This window comes from Suricata suricatta, chromosome 7, assembly GCF_006229205.1.
Source record: "Suricata suricatta isolate VVHF042 chromosome 7, meerkat_22Aug2017_6uvM2_HiC, whole genome shotgun sequence".
Taxonomy (NCBI): Eukaryota; Metazoa; Chordata; class Mammalia; order Carnivora; family Herpestidae; genus Suricata; species Suricata suricatta.
The window spans coordinates 129,057,380-129,071,993 of NC_043706.1; the positions used below are offsets into that span (position 1 = coordinate 129,057,380).

At 51.1% G+C, this 14,614-nt stretch overlaps 1 protein-coding gene across 1 annotated transcript in view; it reads right to left on the reverse strand.

Annotated features, from left to right (window-relative positions):
* ZC3H12D (zinc finger CCCH-type containing 12D) overlaps nucleotides 1-14,614 on the reverse strand; it is a 29,845-nt gene that overhangs the window by 9,824 nt on the left and 5,407 nt on the right. Inside the window, exons 2-3 of the mRNA XM_029943249.1 lie at nucleotides 10,643-11,018; nucleotides 448-587 (exon numbers count right to left, since the gene is read on the reverse strand). Coding sequence (XP_029799109.1) covers nucleotides 448-587; nucleotides 10,643-10,947 — 445 coding nt within the window. The 5' untranslated portion in view covers nucleotides 10,948-11,018. The remainder of the gene's footprint in view (nucleotides 1-447; nucleotides 588-10,642; nucleotides 11,019-14,614) is intronic.

Here is a 14,614-nt window from a genome sequence, read left to right on the forward strand (position 1 = left end):
GCTGAACCGACTGAGTTACCCAAGCATCCTTCCTTTATTTTTTATTTTTTTAATGAAGAGAGTGGACTAGGTGTACAATAAACAAAGATCACTGAACGAACTGAATGTCTCTTTTCAATCCAATATTCTGTTAGGGGTGAGATGCAAATCCAATGTTAAAAGTTTTGAGACACACTCATTTGGGGGACTTAATCATTCACACTAAAGGACAAAATAACTTGTTCATTCATCTAGTCAGTGTCTGTTTATTGAGCACCTACTATATGTCAGGTATTATGCTAAGTGCTTAGGGCTATGCCAGTGAACATTCATAGTTAGTGCTTTCCTAGAGCTTAGAGTCCTGTGAGAAACACAGGCTTTAGCAAAGAGCTAAGCAGACAATCGACTGTAATTGTCAGGACAACTAGTGAGGAGAGGCCTCGTGAGCCTCTATCCGCCCCAACATACCTCTGATAGGGGTATCGGATCGTGGTGGGTCCTTCCTCCAGGATGGGACAAAAACCTTGATGTAGGTGTGTCCCCTGTCCCGGAACCAGTCCACGGCCAGCTGGATTCCCCGGCAAGAGAAGGCTTCTTTATTTCCGTGGCTACAATGGGAAAACAAAGAAATCTGTAGAGCCACAGAAAGGGTTTTGGAAGAGTGAGTTCACCTGGGAAGAGCCTGACTCAGAGTCTCATAATCAAAGGGAGTCAGGGAAAGTCTGCATTTTAAAAACAGGTCATTCTTTGGGGCGGAAAATGCAGCCCTTAACTGGCACCGGAGAGCTCGTGATAGTGTGTGGAGAGGGTGTTGGACCCCTGGGACGTGCGCCCCAAGGATGAGGAGACAAGATCCCCTTTTGACCTGAAGCTAATAAGGCCCAGCATAAGACGAAGGACAGTTGCCCTCTGCAGAATCCTCTCTCCCCGAGAGGGGGCTGTGCGTGTGCTACAGGGCTTCCCCAGTAAGAAGGCCAAAGTGCCCCCCAACTTTCCCTAAAGCATTAGTGGAGGCAGGAAATAGACAGCAGTGGGAGAGAATGCCAAGACCAGGCAGGGCCTGGGGTGCCTTGCTGAAGATTCTTCTTCTTCTTTTTTTAATTTAATATAGTTTATTTTGAGAGAGAGTGAGCAAGTAGGGGAGGGGCAGAGAGAAAGGGAGAAAGAGAGAGAACCCCAAGCCATCTGCCCAAGATAGTGCAGAGACCAATGTGAGGCTCGAACCTGCAAACCGTGAGATCATGACCTGAGCCAAAACCAAGGGTCTAAGGCTTAACCAACTGAGCCACGCAGGTGGCCCAAACTCTTCTCCTACGAGGAATGAGAGCCATAGGAGGATCTGAAGATGGGGGTGTATGTGCTGTGATGTGATACGATGCAATGTGTGTTTCCAAATCACTCTGGCAACAGAGAGGACAGTACATTGGCAGGGAGCAGGGTGGGGGTGAGGTACCAGTTAAGAAGCTGTCACAGTCATCAAGGCAAAACTGGATGGTGACTTGGACCGAGTGGGTGGTGGGGGATAAGGGGGAAGGGTGGGTGAACCTGAGTGCTAGTTAGAAGGGAGAGTCTCCAGAACGTGGTGGCTGATTGTATCCAGGGTGATAGAGAAGAAGGCATCGAGGAGGCTTCCAGAACTCTGGCTCATGTGGCTGGTGGGTGCCTCCTTGAGACGGGGAGGTCTGGGGGAGGACAGGGTTTGGTGGGAAAGACCGCGAGTTTTGTCACGGACACATGCTGAGTTGGAGGAGCCTCTGTAGGTGGAAATGCTGAGTTCTAGAAGAGCGTTCTGAGTGATGAACCGTGTAGGGTATCTGTGCTTCCACAGCACTTGAGCCACGCAGGGAGCGAGATGCCTGGTTCCCTGGAGGGAGAGCGAGGGGCCTGGGAGCTGGGTGTGAGGGAGCTCTGGAGCACAGAGCTGGTTACGGCAGGGGTGAGGCAATCTCACAGGAGAGACAGCAAGGCTCTCTCAGGCCAGTAGGAAGTAAACCAGACGAGTGCCACATCGTGGGAGCGGTGGGAAGGAGGCACCAGGTGCTGCTCAGAGGGACCCACAAAGCCTAAAAAAACATCCCTGAGAACGAGTCTGGGCAGGTCAGTGGGTGTTTGGCTGGCCAAGGAGACAGGTGGAGAGATGAGATCAGGAGATCGCAGCATCAGTCGGACTTTGTCCCGAGTGCGACACAGCCTCGCCCCTGCTTCTAGCCCAGCCCCCTGCACTGCCTGCAGCACTTTGTCCCCGCCAGCCACCTTCCCCGCTCCCACCACAGGACCTTTGAACCAGCTGATTCTTCTCCTCCCAGCCCAGTCCACCCCGCCTTTTCCTACAGATCCCAGCTTCGTCTCCCCTTCCTCAGGAAAGCACCCCCGCCCTCCGGCCTCCCTCCGATTCCCCTTCAATGGCACATGCTTCTCCTGCCTGGCACTAGTCTCAGCTGAATGATTTCACACACCTGCAGGGCGAACAGGTCTCCCCCTCTGTAAATCACAAGCTCCTTTTGCTCCTCAGTGAATTCCCAGCACCAAGCATGGTGTCTGATGGGTAAAGGGACAGTAAAAATGTGTTGCATACATGAAGGGCTGAGGAGACACAGGTCCTGTGAGCAGCCGGAGGGGGAATGGCCCAGGCAAGGGGGGAGAACCGGCTGGAAAGACAACGCAGGAAAGGCTCCCTGTGTCTAGGGACCCAAAAGAGAACAGAGTGACTGGGGCAGGGGGAGGGAGCGAAGGGGAGAGTCGGGTGGGCTCTCAGAGAGCCCGGGGCACCAGGACACCCTCTGGCCTGCGGTAGCCCGCCCGCATCCAGACAAGGATGACACTCCACGTTTCCATGCTGTGCATTCTCTCGTGCGTGGCCTCTCCTGCTAGCTTCTCCCAGGTTTGTAAAGAGAAAAGGGGCATCTTTGGAAACACTAATCAATAGTATTGAAAGTCGGGCTTTGTGGAGCTACAGGGGGACTCTAAACTGCTTTGGCTCCAGTCACCTCTCAGGAAGCAGGCCCTGTGTCCTGCATCTGTGATGTCTTCCAGCTTAGAGAAAATAGTCTCTTGGCCTTTGAGGCTGAACTGTGAGGTTTATGCAGAGTAAGGAGAAAATAACAATGTCTGTGGTGCAAAGAAAGGAAGTAGAACCAGGCCCTCTGCCCCAGCGCGACTTGAAAAAAGGAAGAACATTGGGGTACATGTGCCCTATGATAGCCAAATCAGGAAAGAGCCTAAATGTCCATCAGCTGACAAATGGATCAAGAAGATTTGGTGTATATATATATATATATATATATATATATATATACAGTGGAATACTACATGGCAATGAGAAAGAATGAAATCTGGCCATTTGGAGGAAAGTGGATGGACCTCGAGGGTGTCATGCTAAGCAAAATAAGTCAGACGGAGAAGGACAGATACCACATGTTTGCACTCATAAGTGGAACAGGAGAAACTTAGCAAAGGACCATGGGGGAGGGGAAGGGGAAAAATTGTTAAGGAGAGGGAGGGAGGTGAGTCATAAGAGACTCTTAACTACTGAGAACAAACTGAGGGTTGATGAGGGTGGGGGAGAGGGGAACATGGGTGATGGGCATGGAGGAGGGCACTTGTGGGGATGACCACTGGGTGTTGTATGGAAACCAACTTGACAATAAACTATTTTTAAAAAAGGAGAGGGAGGGAGAATGGAGGTCATTCACAGGGTCCTGGCCCTGCATCCCCCACCCCTGCTTCACCCCCGAGCCAGAAGGGGAGGGGAAGGGGTAGAAACCTCAGGACAGGTGTGAAAAGGAGGCCAGAGGCTGGTCTCCCAGCGCAGCCCAGGCAGGTCACAAGGCTCTCGGAGAAATCCTGGTTTCAGCGCTGCAGGCCAGGTGGCACTTAGGTGAGCTGGCAGCCGCACCCCATCTGTCGCCTGCCCCCAGGCCTGGTGGATCATCTGAGGCCTCTGGACAGTCAAAGAGGCCCCTGGGAGGGGGGCAGGGCTCTAAGCCAGCATGGAATCCCAAAAGGCCAAATGGGACCAATGACCCTTCTATGCTGCCCATTCTGGAAGCCAGGCCAGGTGAGACCAGCCAGTCTGTGGCAGAGCCCAGTGAGGGTCCCAGACCCCCTCTCCCAGCCAACAGCAGGGCTCAAAGCTCCCAGATGCCATTTGGGAGAGGAGTGGGGGAGGGAGAGGAAACACGAACCCCAAGGCATCCGGAACGCAGAAGAGCCTGAGACATCACAAATTGGTAAGTTTGGGTTTGCCCCTGGCCACGACCTAAACAGGTAGGGAAGAGAGTGTATCTACCTGAGAAGATAAGGTCTCTTTTCTGTGCACATTGAAACAGGAATATGAACAACGGAGGATACCCACCCCCACCCTCACACTGTCCTCAGTTCTCAGGTAAACATATCACCACCACTGTTCTTTTAAAAATGGCTTCGTGGGGCACCTGGCTAAGCCTCTGACTCTCGATTTTGGCTCAAGTCATGATCTCACAGTTCATGGGTTTGAGCCCTGTGTTGGGCTCTATGTTGACAGCTCAGAGCCTGCGTGGGGTTCTCTCTCTGCTTCCTACCCGACTTGTGCTCTCTCTCTCTCAATAAATAAACTTTTTTAAAAAAAGGTTTCCTCAATGCTGTCTTTTCTGTGACCACACACCTGTTTCTGTGTTGAGGCTGAACCCAATTCCTCTGAGGAGGCAATGGTAAGCAGGGCAACGGGTTCTGGTGACGATGGTCAGGACCACAGCCTGAGGTGGCCCTGGCCGGGAGCAGGCAGAGGGGGAGGGATTGGCAGCTCGGGAGTCTAGGAAGAGAAAAACTGAGGAATGCTGCTACCGTCAGCTTCAGGCAGCAAAACCCGGTCCCATGGCCTCTCTGAGCCAAGACTCCAAGATGGCAACCCTCAGCCAAGAGTTTCAAAAGGGCAGTGAAGACCATTAAGACCCAGAGAAGGTGGAACAAGCATCCATCTGCCCATCACCTTTCTTCCCTCCCTAAGAAGTGCTCTTCTCTCCGGCTCTGACTCCAGGCAAGGGAAGTCAGGGGCTGAGCCCTAGAATCACTAGGCTGGTGTCTCAGGAATGGAGGTTGTTTTGGTTTTTTTTTATTCAGATCTTTTGTTTTGCAGGACTGGATTCCCACACGCCCCACCCCAACCTCTCCTCTGAATCTCTGGTCTCTTTTGAGATGTGAAAATTGTTACTGTCCTATCATTGCCACATCTTTTTTAACCAACCTTTGAGGTTGGTAAACACCTCATAACCCCATTACGGCTGCCATATTTCTGACCACAGAAAGCCCTGGATCGTGGCAGGATTGAAGCCACGTGCAGGGACCACCTTCTCACCACAGGGGGTCTGTCCCTAGTTGTCCACGAAGCTCCCAGTCAGGCAAGAAAGCACTCACGGTCACCTTGGGTCCGCGGCCCTCAGGATACAGAGGTAAATGCAAAGCCCAAAGCACTGATTTCTGTATCCCTCCATTTACTCAACATCCATTTATGAACATCTTTGCGAGGCTATGTGCTGGGTCCTCAGAGACCAGTGAACAAGACAGACCTCACTCCTGCTTCTTGGAGCTCATTTTTAATATTTGGAGAGTCCTGTCTGCCAGGCTACTTTACACTTGGTGCTTCAGAGATCACAATGAGTCCCCGAGGAAGTGACCTTTCTCTCACTGCACCCTTGAGGAAACTAAAGCAGAGAAAGGTGCCCAGCTCACTGGTCCAGAGGCAGATTTCAGAGCCCGACCTGTTGGGTTGCAAACTCCTCCTCTCCCCGTCTCTTATTCCATTTCTTCCTGCCCCTCCCCAGCTTCCCCCTACCCCCGACTTCCAGACAGCGGCTGTTTTGGAGCCTTAAGTCATCAGCTATTAAAATGTTTGAGTTTAGGAAGGGACCTTAGGGCTTCTTAACAGTCACTGTGAACCAGCTCATTCCGACAAGCTGAGAGCCAGGACCTGGGAGAGGAGACGGAAGAGGTAGGTTTTGAATAAAGCGTGCTGAGGGTAAGTGGGTTGTTGAGCAAGGCGAAGTGTCTGCAGGACAATTACACCTGGGGGCCCACAGTCAGCGCGGCCATTTGCAGTAAGTGGACCAAGAATGGTAAGTGGACCATCACTGTATCGGTGATTGTGGCCCGGGAGGTGTCTGCAGAAGTTAGCAACAGTCCCCTGGAGGGCAAGGTGGTGCTTGTGGGGGGGAGGAAAGGAGAAGATGCTCCCTTCGGGGCAGAAGATGCAAAGCACACCCCTCCGAGGCACACTCTGTTTCTTATTTGGGGTTAAATTGCAAACACTCTGAATCTGGAGTTTATAGTCCTTTCTTTCACCAAGAGGTCTCTCCCCAGCTCAGGTCCGGGAGGCGGGGAGGGAAGAGGGTGGGGGCGCACCTTCCTCTCCGGGAAAGAGAAACAGGTGCAGACCTAGGTAGGAGCCCAAAGCCAACGTCGGCCAGAGCAGGTTTGACCCCCAGCCCAGGAGCGCATGCCCTGTGAGCAGCCCACTGAAGGGGGCTGATGAACCCCCCCACTGCAGGCTTGAGCTCTTGTCACTGAAGGTTTCATTCCTCCAGAATAAGCCAGATTCTGCTGTTTCTGAGAGCTTACACATGGAAATGACGGTGCAGACAAAAGGCCCCTGCACCCCAACATGGGGACTCATTGAAAGGAAACCCTTGTCTGGAGCAGCAAGAGGATGTGAAATTATCAGGTGGTTTTCCCCCCAAGCGGAAGTCCTTCCAAATCGCTCTTTTCCTAAATTTGCCTACAGAACGTCCAACGCAGGGGGCACGTTTGTCAGGCAGGTACCGGCATCTGTTGGCACAGGAGGGTCCGTGCTCCTGCCAAACACCTCGATGCGGCTCTGACCACGCGTGTCGTGAAAGCCACCTTCTTTGTCAAACCTGCTGGACACGTTCTTTAGCTCTTTCTGGAGGTCACATCCTCCTCTCTCATGTGAGCACACGCACAGCCTCACCCACACCCCTTAAAGGTACAGGCCTGTGCTTGGAAATCACGCCCTGGGTGGCTAGCCCCCCAGGGCTACCTTTCCTTGCACATGTGATGCCCTGGGGGGATTCCCAGAGATCACCTGGTGGGGGGGGCTGCCCAGCGCATCCTGTCTGCTGCAGGTAAGTCAGGTTCCCTACCTGGGAAGGGCTCTGGTCAGCACAGGCAGGCTTGGCCCCCAAAAGAAGTCCATGGGGGTCACGGTCTCTCACCCTGAGATACTTTTGAAGGCTGGGCAGTGGGAAAGCCAAAGGTGCACGGTGCCGGAGGAAGTGCAGGACTTTGGAAAGAGCTCAGAAAGCAGAGCTTGGCATTCATTGCTCTGTGACCTGGGGCAAGTTATTTACTCTCTCTGAGCCCCTGCAGAAGAAAATAAATTCCTTTCTAAGAAAAATGCATTTCTATCATGCATGCATAAAATAATCACCTTGAATCCTGGAATGTTACAAATGAAAAGCCATGTAAGATGATTATTATTTAGTCCAACCTCTTAAATGTATAAACACGGCTCAAAACCATCACATGACTCACTCTGAGCCCACACAGCTGAATAGCAAGATCTGTACAGTCCAGTACTTAGGCGCTCATCACATGGGGCTAGTTACATTTAAATTCAAATTAATTCAAAAGAAAGAAAATGTTGGGGCGCCTGGGTGGCTCAGTCAGTTGAGCATCTGACTTGGGATCAGGTCATGGTTTCTCAGTTCTTGGATTCGAGCCCCATGTCAGGCTCTGCACTGACAGCTCGGAGCCTGGAGCCTTTTTCAGATTCTGTGTCTCCCTCTCTCTCCTCCCCTCCCCTGTTTGGTGCTCTGTCTCTCTGTCTTTCAAAAATAAATAAACATTAAAAAAAAAAAGAGAGAGAGAAAATGTAAAGTTCCGTTCCTTCGTCACCATAGCCACATTTCAAGTGCTCAGTAGCACCATGTGTCACGTGGCCATCATTAATGGACAGTGCAAGTATAGAACTTTCCATCATGGAAGGGAGGTTTCAGTGGGCAGCTCCCAGCTAGAGGTCAGGACTCAGATCTTTGGACTCTCCGTGGCTCTGCAGGGCAGCAAGGACATGGGCTCCAATCTGCCTTGTAAATCCTTCCCCATTTCTTAGGGCACCTGGGTGGCTCAGTCAGTTGGGCCTCCGACTTCAGCTCAGGTCATGATCTCATGGTCCGTGGGTTCGAGCCCCGCGTCAGACTCCGTGCTGACAGCTAGCTCAGAGCCTGGAGCCTGCTTCGGATTCTGTGTCTCCCTCCTCTCTGCCCCTCCCCCTCTCATGCTCTGTCTCTCTCTGTCTCAAAAATAAATAAAACATTAAAAAAATTTTTTTTAATCCTTCTCCATATCGCCCAGCACCGGACAGCTTATGAAGCGACATCCTTTTCCAAAACAGAGTGTGGCAAAATCTGTGATACTACAAAACCTCAGAAAGGAGAATTTTTCAGAAATCACGTTTCTGAGGTTAACTGAGTTTTGAGGTCAACTGATAATAACTAGACACCATGTTGGGTTTCAACCACCCATCGCCTCTAAAGGGTAAGCCCCACACTTAAATCTATCCTGCACAACTGAGATCCGGCAGAGCCCTACTGACACTCTGGCCGGAGGGCACAGGCCGTGTTATGGTAGGAGAAGGAGCAGCAGGTGAGGCAGAGAGCCACACACCCCTACGGTCTCCCAGAATAGCCACTGAACAAATCAGGTCCCACCCACCCTATGGTGGTTGTGCAATGTGCCTTTGGAGCAGGGGAAGGGAGGGTGTGTGTGTGTGTGTGTGTGTGTGTGTGTGTGCGCAGACATGTGTGTGTGTGCACGCATGCGGGTACACACACTGAGACCTCACACAAACACATGTGCTCTTGTTCACTGAGATTCACTGAGATGGCCTGCAGGCAGCAAGTGTGTGAAAGCATTAGCGTTCTGGCACATTCGTCATAACAACCCTGAGTGATGGCTTCCATTTGTCCCCCACACAGATGGAGCGCAAAAGAATTAAACGGTTTATGGTTGTGGAGAGGAGAGAGACTGACTGCATTTACATAGGACACATCACGGTCACACACAAGTAGAAGATGTGGTTGGAGATTTTCAGCAAAGTAAAATCCTCCAGTACCACCGAATCGAAACAATTCCTAAAAGCCGTCTGGTCCCCAAGAAAGCATGCACGCGCTTCCCTGCAGCAGGCAAAGTAGTCCTTCCAGCCCACATTCATTCCGCTCTTTCGATCTGGAATCACAGAGCTGGTCCGGTCTTCGGGCTGGAAAGGCCTTCAATTTAAGCAACACCCTCTTACCTTTAGAGCCTCCTTTCTATGGATGCCCAGGAGAGGTGGCTGGTCCTGATCGGACAGACGCCAGGCCCCCCTCCCAACCCCCTGCACACCCTCAGAACCTACTGAATTCTTAAACATCTTTTCAGCTTCCCCTCCAACCCCAATATCTTGGATGAAGCAGGATTTCATAGGCTGGCCTATCCGGGCGCCTGCATGGGAGTGTGTGTGTGGATGTTACAGAGAGCTGAGGACCAGCCCAGGGGGACCCAGCTGGCCACAACTTGAACAAACACCATGCAGGGCACACAGGGACAGTGCCCAGGGCTAGGCAGCCTGGATAGCATGGTTCCAGACTTCCGTCCTGCAGTGCCAAGTCCAAAGTGCCAAGTCCCTGGCCGAATGCCCAGGGAAAGCCCCTGGACCCGTCAGCCAGCGGACCAACACCCTCTGGACACAGTTAGCACTGCAGAGAATACTCCTCTCGGTTCCCACCCGGGGCTCAGCTTTCGAAAGGGGAAGTGCATCTATTTACAGCCTCGAGCGACCCATTTCCTATGGATCTGCCCTTTGCGCAACCGTAACCCAGGCAAGAAGTGGAAAACTGCACTTGTGTGTGCAAACCTCCTCCTGGCCCAGCGTGGAGTGCGGCTGAGACGGGAAGGTTGGTTTGAGCTAAACTGAGTGACCCAGGAAACATGACGAGGCAGCGCATGCCGCTGTCATCAGTGACACTCACAAAGCTGCTGATACACAAATACCAACAATTGTGTCTACAGCTTGGGAGTCCGGGATCACGAGCCTGTGTCTCCAACCTTGCTGGGGGGCCACACCCTTGCCAGCCACCCCCACAGCACCTCTCCCCCACCAAAAGAGGGTTTCTAGCCCAAGTACATTTTCCCCTCTGATTCTCATTGCCTTTAGAGAAGTAGCAAGGCTGTCCATTAGCCCGTGTCACCGAAGAGGACACTTGAGATACTACGGTTTTCTGAGTCACGCAGCTGGTTGGGGACAAGCTCGAGACAAGAAGCCACATCTGCCGGGGCGAGCGCTAGGCCCTCCCCAGTCACCTAACTGCCTTTCTCAGAAGAGAGCCTCTCTCTGGGCTGATGGGATCGTAGCTACCCCCCGGAACACTTACTCCGTGTCAGGCACTGCCCTAGGCATTTTGTGCAGCTCCGGTTCCTACGACTGCCTTTTTGGGAGGTTTTGTACCAAATCTACAGATGGAGGAAGTGAGGCTCCAAAAGGTTAAGGGACTCACTTAAGGCCACACAGCTACTAAAGGGCTGTAATGGGGCTTCAAAGGCCCACCCATTAGCCCCCCAACTGCTTTTTGGACAGAAACCACTGAAAAAGAGGGACAGTTCTCCCACCCCAGGGCTCCAGGATGAAGAAAACTACCTCATTGCCACGTTGCTGCCGTCGATCACTATGGGTCGAAAAGAGCTGGCCGGGCATCCGCGGTCTTCTTCCAGCTCGGTCGGCAGCCCACAGTGGGCAGGGTCCAGGGGCCCGCAGGAGCCCCTGGGAACAAGCAGGGGCGCAGCGCCGCTCTCCTGCGCCCCGGGGCGGCTGCCCGTCTGGATCAGCTCCTGCAGCACGTCGTTGACCAGGGCGTCCTCGCCCAGCTTGCCCAGCACCCTGACCACGTCCTCCCGGCCGTAGCCCAGCTTCTGGAAGAACTCCATCTTGCTTGAGCGCTCCATGCTGTGCCCGCCGGGACGCTGGTGTCAGTCCTGCCCCCAGCTGCCTTATGGCGGGGCCACGCCGGCATGAGCTAAAGAGAAAAAGCACCCATCAGGTGTTTTCTGAGCGGCCCGGGCCTGGAGGCTGTCGGAGGGCACATTCTGCAGGCTCCCTCCCCGCCTTATCTGTCAGGAAATCATGCTGCCTGGTCCCCGTGGGGATTTTCGGTTGCTCAGTGTGGTTGGGGAGCCACGGATGCAATCACACTGTGTTTAGTCCTGTGCTTTCTGCAGCCTTCTCCCCATACAGGTGCCCCTGCAAGGATTCCCCTGCCGGCCGAGGTGTCAAGGGCAGCCGAGCAGACCCCACCCCCTGCACTTGGACATGTGTACACAGGCCACAGAGATGTTTCTGAGGCTAGAGCATGAGCTGGGTGTGCCCCCACCACCCAAATTCAATCATTGAGGCCCTATCTCCTGGCACCCCAGAACCCTTGGTAGAAAGGGTCTTTAAAGAGTTGATGAAGCGGAAATGAGCTCCTTAGGGTGATTCCTGGCCAACACGACTAGTGTTCTTATAAGAAGTGGACATTTGGACACAGATAGGAGCAGAGGGAAGACCATGCAAAGACCCAGGGAAAAGATGACCATCTACAAGCCAGAGAGAGAGGCCTCAGAAGAAATTAACCCAGGGGGGTCTGGGTGGCTCAGTTGGTTAAGCGTCTGACTTTGCTCAGGTCATGATCTCACAGTTCGTGGTTTCAAGCCCCTGATCGGGCTCTGTGCTGACAGCTCAGAGCCTGAAGTCTGTTTCAAATTCTGTGTCTCCTTCTCTTTCTGCCCCTCTCCTGCTCATACTCTGTCTCTCTCTCTCTCTGTGTGTCTTGCAAAAATAAATAAAATGTTTTAAAAAAATTTTTTTAATAAAAGAAAAGAAGAAATCAACCCAACCAACAGCTTCATCTCAGGCTTCTAGGCACTGGAACTATGAGGCAGTAAGACCAAGAATAAATAAAATATTATATATATGATCTTATATGTAATACACACCAAACCTATATTATTATTATTGTAGCAGATCTGGAAAATTAGCACAGCTCCTCAGCTCAAAGAGGGGAAAGTGCTTCCCGGTAAATTCCATGCCCAGAAAAGCAATGCTCTGGCCCAAATTCGGTTCTGTGCACAGCACAGTTTTTCCCTAGGAACCAATTCAGATGATAGTGGACCTGTAAGTTAGAAAGTCCTAACCCACATTTGATCTTTTCCACCAGGCATCACCGCTGGGCCTGTACCTCAGGGGTGGAGGGGAGATGGGGACTCAGCCCGACACGTGTTTACAAAAAGAAGATTCAATCAACACGAACCCTCTGGACAGACTGGTTCCCTCTCTCTTTTCTACTCGAAGACACCAATTGCTTTCAAAAATCATTTGAAAATACAGACATTATCATAAAAATATATTTAGTGTGGAAAAAATGAAACAATGTCAAAATATAAGGAATAAAAAGAGAAGGGCACTTGGGTGGCTCGGTCGGGTAAGTGTCCTGTGCTTGGGTTCCACTCAGGTCATGATCTCACAGTTCATGAGTTGAAGCCCTGCATCGGGCTCTGTGCTGGCAGCCAGGAGCCTGCTTAGTACTCTCTCTCTTCTTCTCTCTGCCCCTTCCCTACTCATGCTTTCTCTTCCACTCTCTCTCAAAATAAATAAATAAACTTTTTTTTAAAAAAGAAAACCATTGGGGCACCTGAATGGCTCAGTCAGTTAAGAGTCTGACTTCACTCAGGTCATGATCTCGCAGTTCATGAGTTCGAACCCTACATTGGGCTCTGTGCTGACAGCTCAGAGCCTGGAGCCTGCTTCGGATTCTGTGTCTCCCTCTCTCTCTGCCCCTCCCCTGCTCATGCTCTGTCTCTCTTTCTCTCACTATCTCTCTCTTTCTCTCAAAAATAATAACCTTTAAAAGAAATAATAAATCAAAACATTTTGGACCACCTCCTCTTGAAACTCTTCTCCCTTTGGTTGTAAAACTTGGTCCAAGTCTTCTAAGTCTTTCCAGCTCTTTCCATAGTCTCTACGCATGGGTTCAAAGACAGGGTCCTGCCCAGGCCCTCATGCTCCCCATCTACCCCTATACTGGAGAGTCTACAACGACACTTGTGACTCACATCTTCCTAAGCACAGGCACACACAGCTATAAGTCTGTGAGGTAAATGCCATGCATGTTATTTGAATAAGTTCTGTGGGAACTCAGAACATGCTGTCTTTCGCCAAACATTGGCTGAGTCTATCTACTTCAGAAGACTGAGTCTCCTTCTCAAAGTGTGACCCAGGAAACCTCGGGGAGGGGGGTGGCCCAAGACCCTTTCTGACAGTCTTCACAGTGAGAACTGTTTTCTTTTTTTTTAATGTTTTTTATTTATTTTTGAGAGACAGAGAGAGACAGCATGAGCAGGCGAGGGCCAAAGAGAGAGGAAGATACAGAATCTGAAGCCGATTCCAGGCTCTGAGCTGTCAGCACAGAGCCCAACGCCAGGCTCGAACTCACAAACTGTGAGATCATGACCTGAGCCTAAGCCGGATGCTTAACTGACTGAGCCACCCAGGCACCCCAGAACTATTTTAATAATAACACTAAAGTATAATGGGCTTCATTCCTCTCTCATCCTTGCGCGTGTGTCACAAAGTATTCCAGAGACTGCGTGTTGTGGGACAGCCCTTAGCATCCCGTTAGCCCAGATGTTAACTAGAGACTTGCGAAATGTAAGTCAGTGTGAGTCTTCTTACAAATTTTTTTGTTTTTTGAAAATATAGTTATTTTGCATAAAAATACATTATTTATATTGATGTCATGGCTTATTATTCAAAATAAATGGATATTTTTCATTTCTTAATTTTAGTTTCTTTTTTAAAAAATTTTGTAATGTTTTTTATTTATTCTTAGAGAGAGAGAGAGCATGAATGGGTGAGGGTCAGAGAAAGAGGGAGACACAGAATCCAAAGCAGGCTCCAGGATCTGAGCTGTCGGCACAGAGCCCGAAGCAGGGCTCGACCCCATGAACGTGAGACCATGACCTGAGCAGAAGTTGGACGCTTAATCGACTGAGCCACCCAGGCGCCCTCTTAATTTTAGTTTCTAACAAGGTGCTTATCAGTGGATGGATATAACTCACATAAACAAAAGCTCTTTGGCATTTTTAATAGTTATAAAAAGGAGTTCTGAAACCAAAAAGTTTCCTCTTAAATCCAGAGTTTTCGAGTAGGTATTTCCAAGAAGAAGGAAGGAAGGGAGGGAGGAAGGAAGGATGGAAGGAGGGGAGGAAGGGAGGAAGGAAGGAGGAAGGAGGAAGGTAGAAAAGAAGGAATATCCTCAGACCCCATGTTGACTACAAGAAAGACACCAAATTCCTAAGCAGCCTGGCGAGCCATCACCATCTGACCCCTGTGCACTCACCACTCTCCCTGGCCCACCTGGCCCTTTCTCTTGAGCCACGATGAATCTCTCTGGGCTCCCCAGGCATTCCAGAAGGTTCGTGTTACTATGCTTCCACATATGCCTTCCTCTCTACCTGGAATGCACTTTTTGGTTTGGCAAACTTCAAGATTCAGTACAAATGCCACTCGGAGTGGTCACACCCGAGTCCACGAACACAATGAGTGGCTTGGCATCTCATCTACCAGGCATTTTGT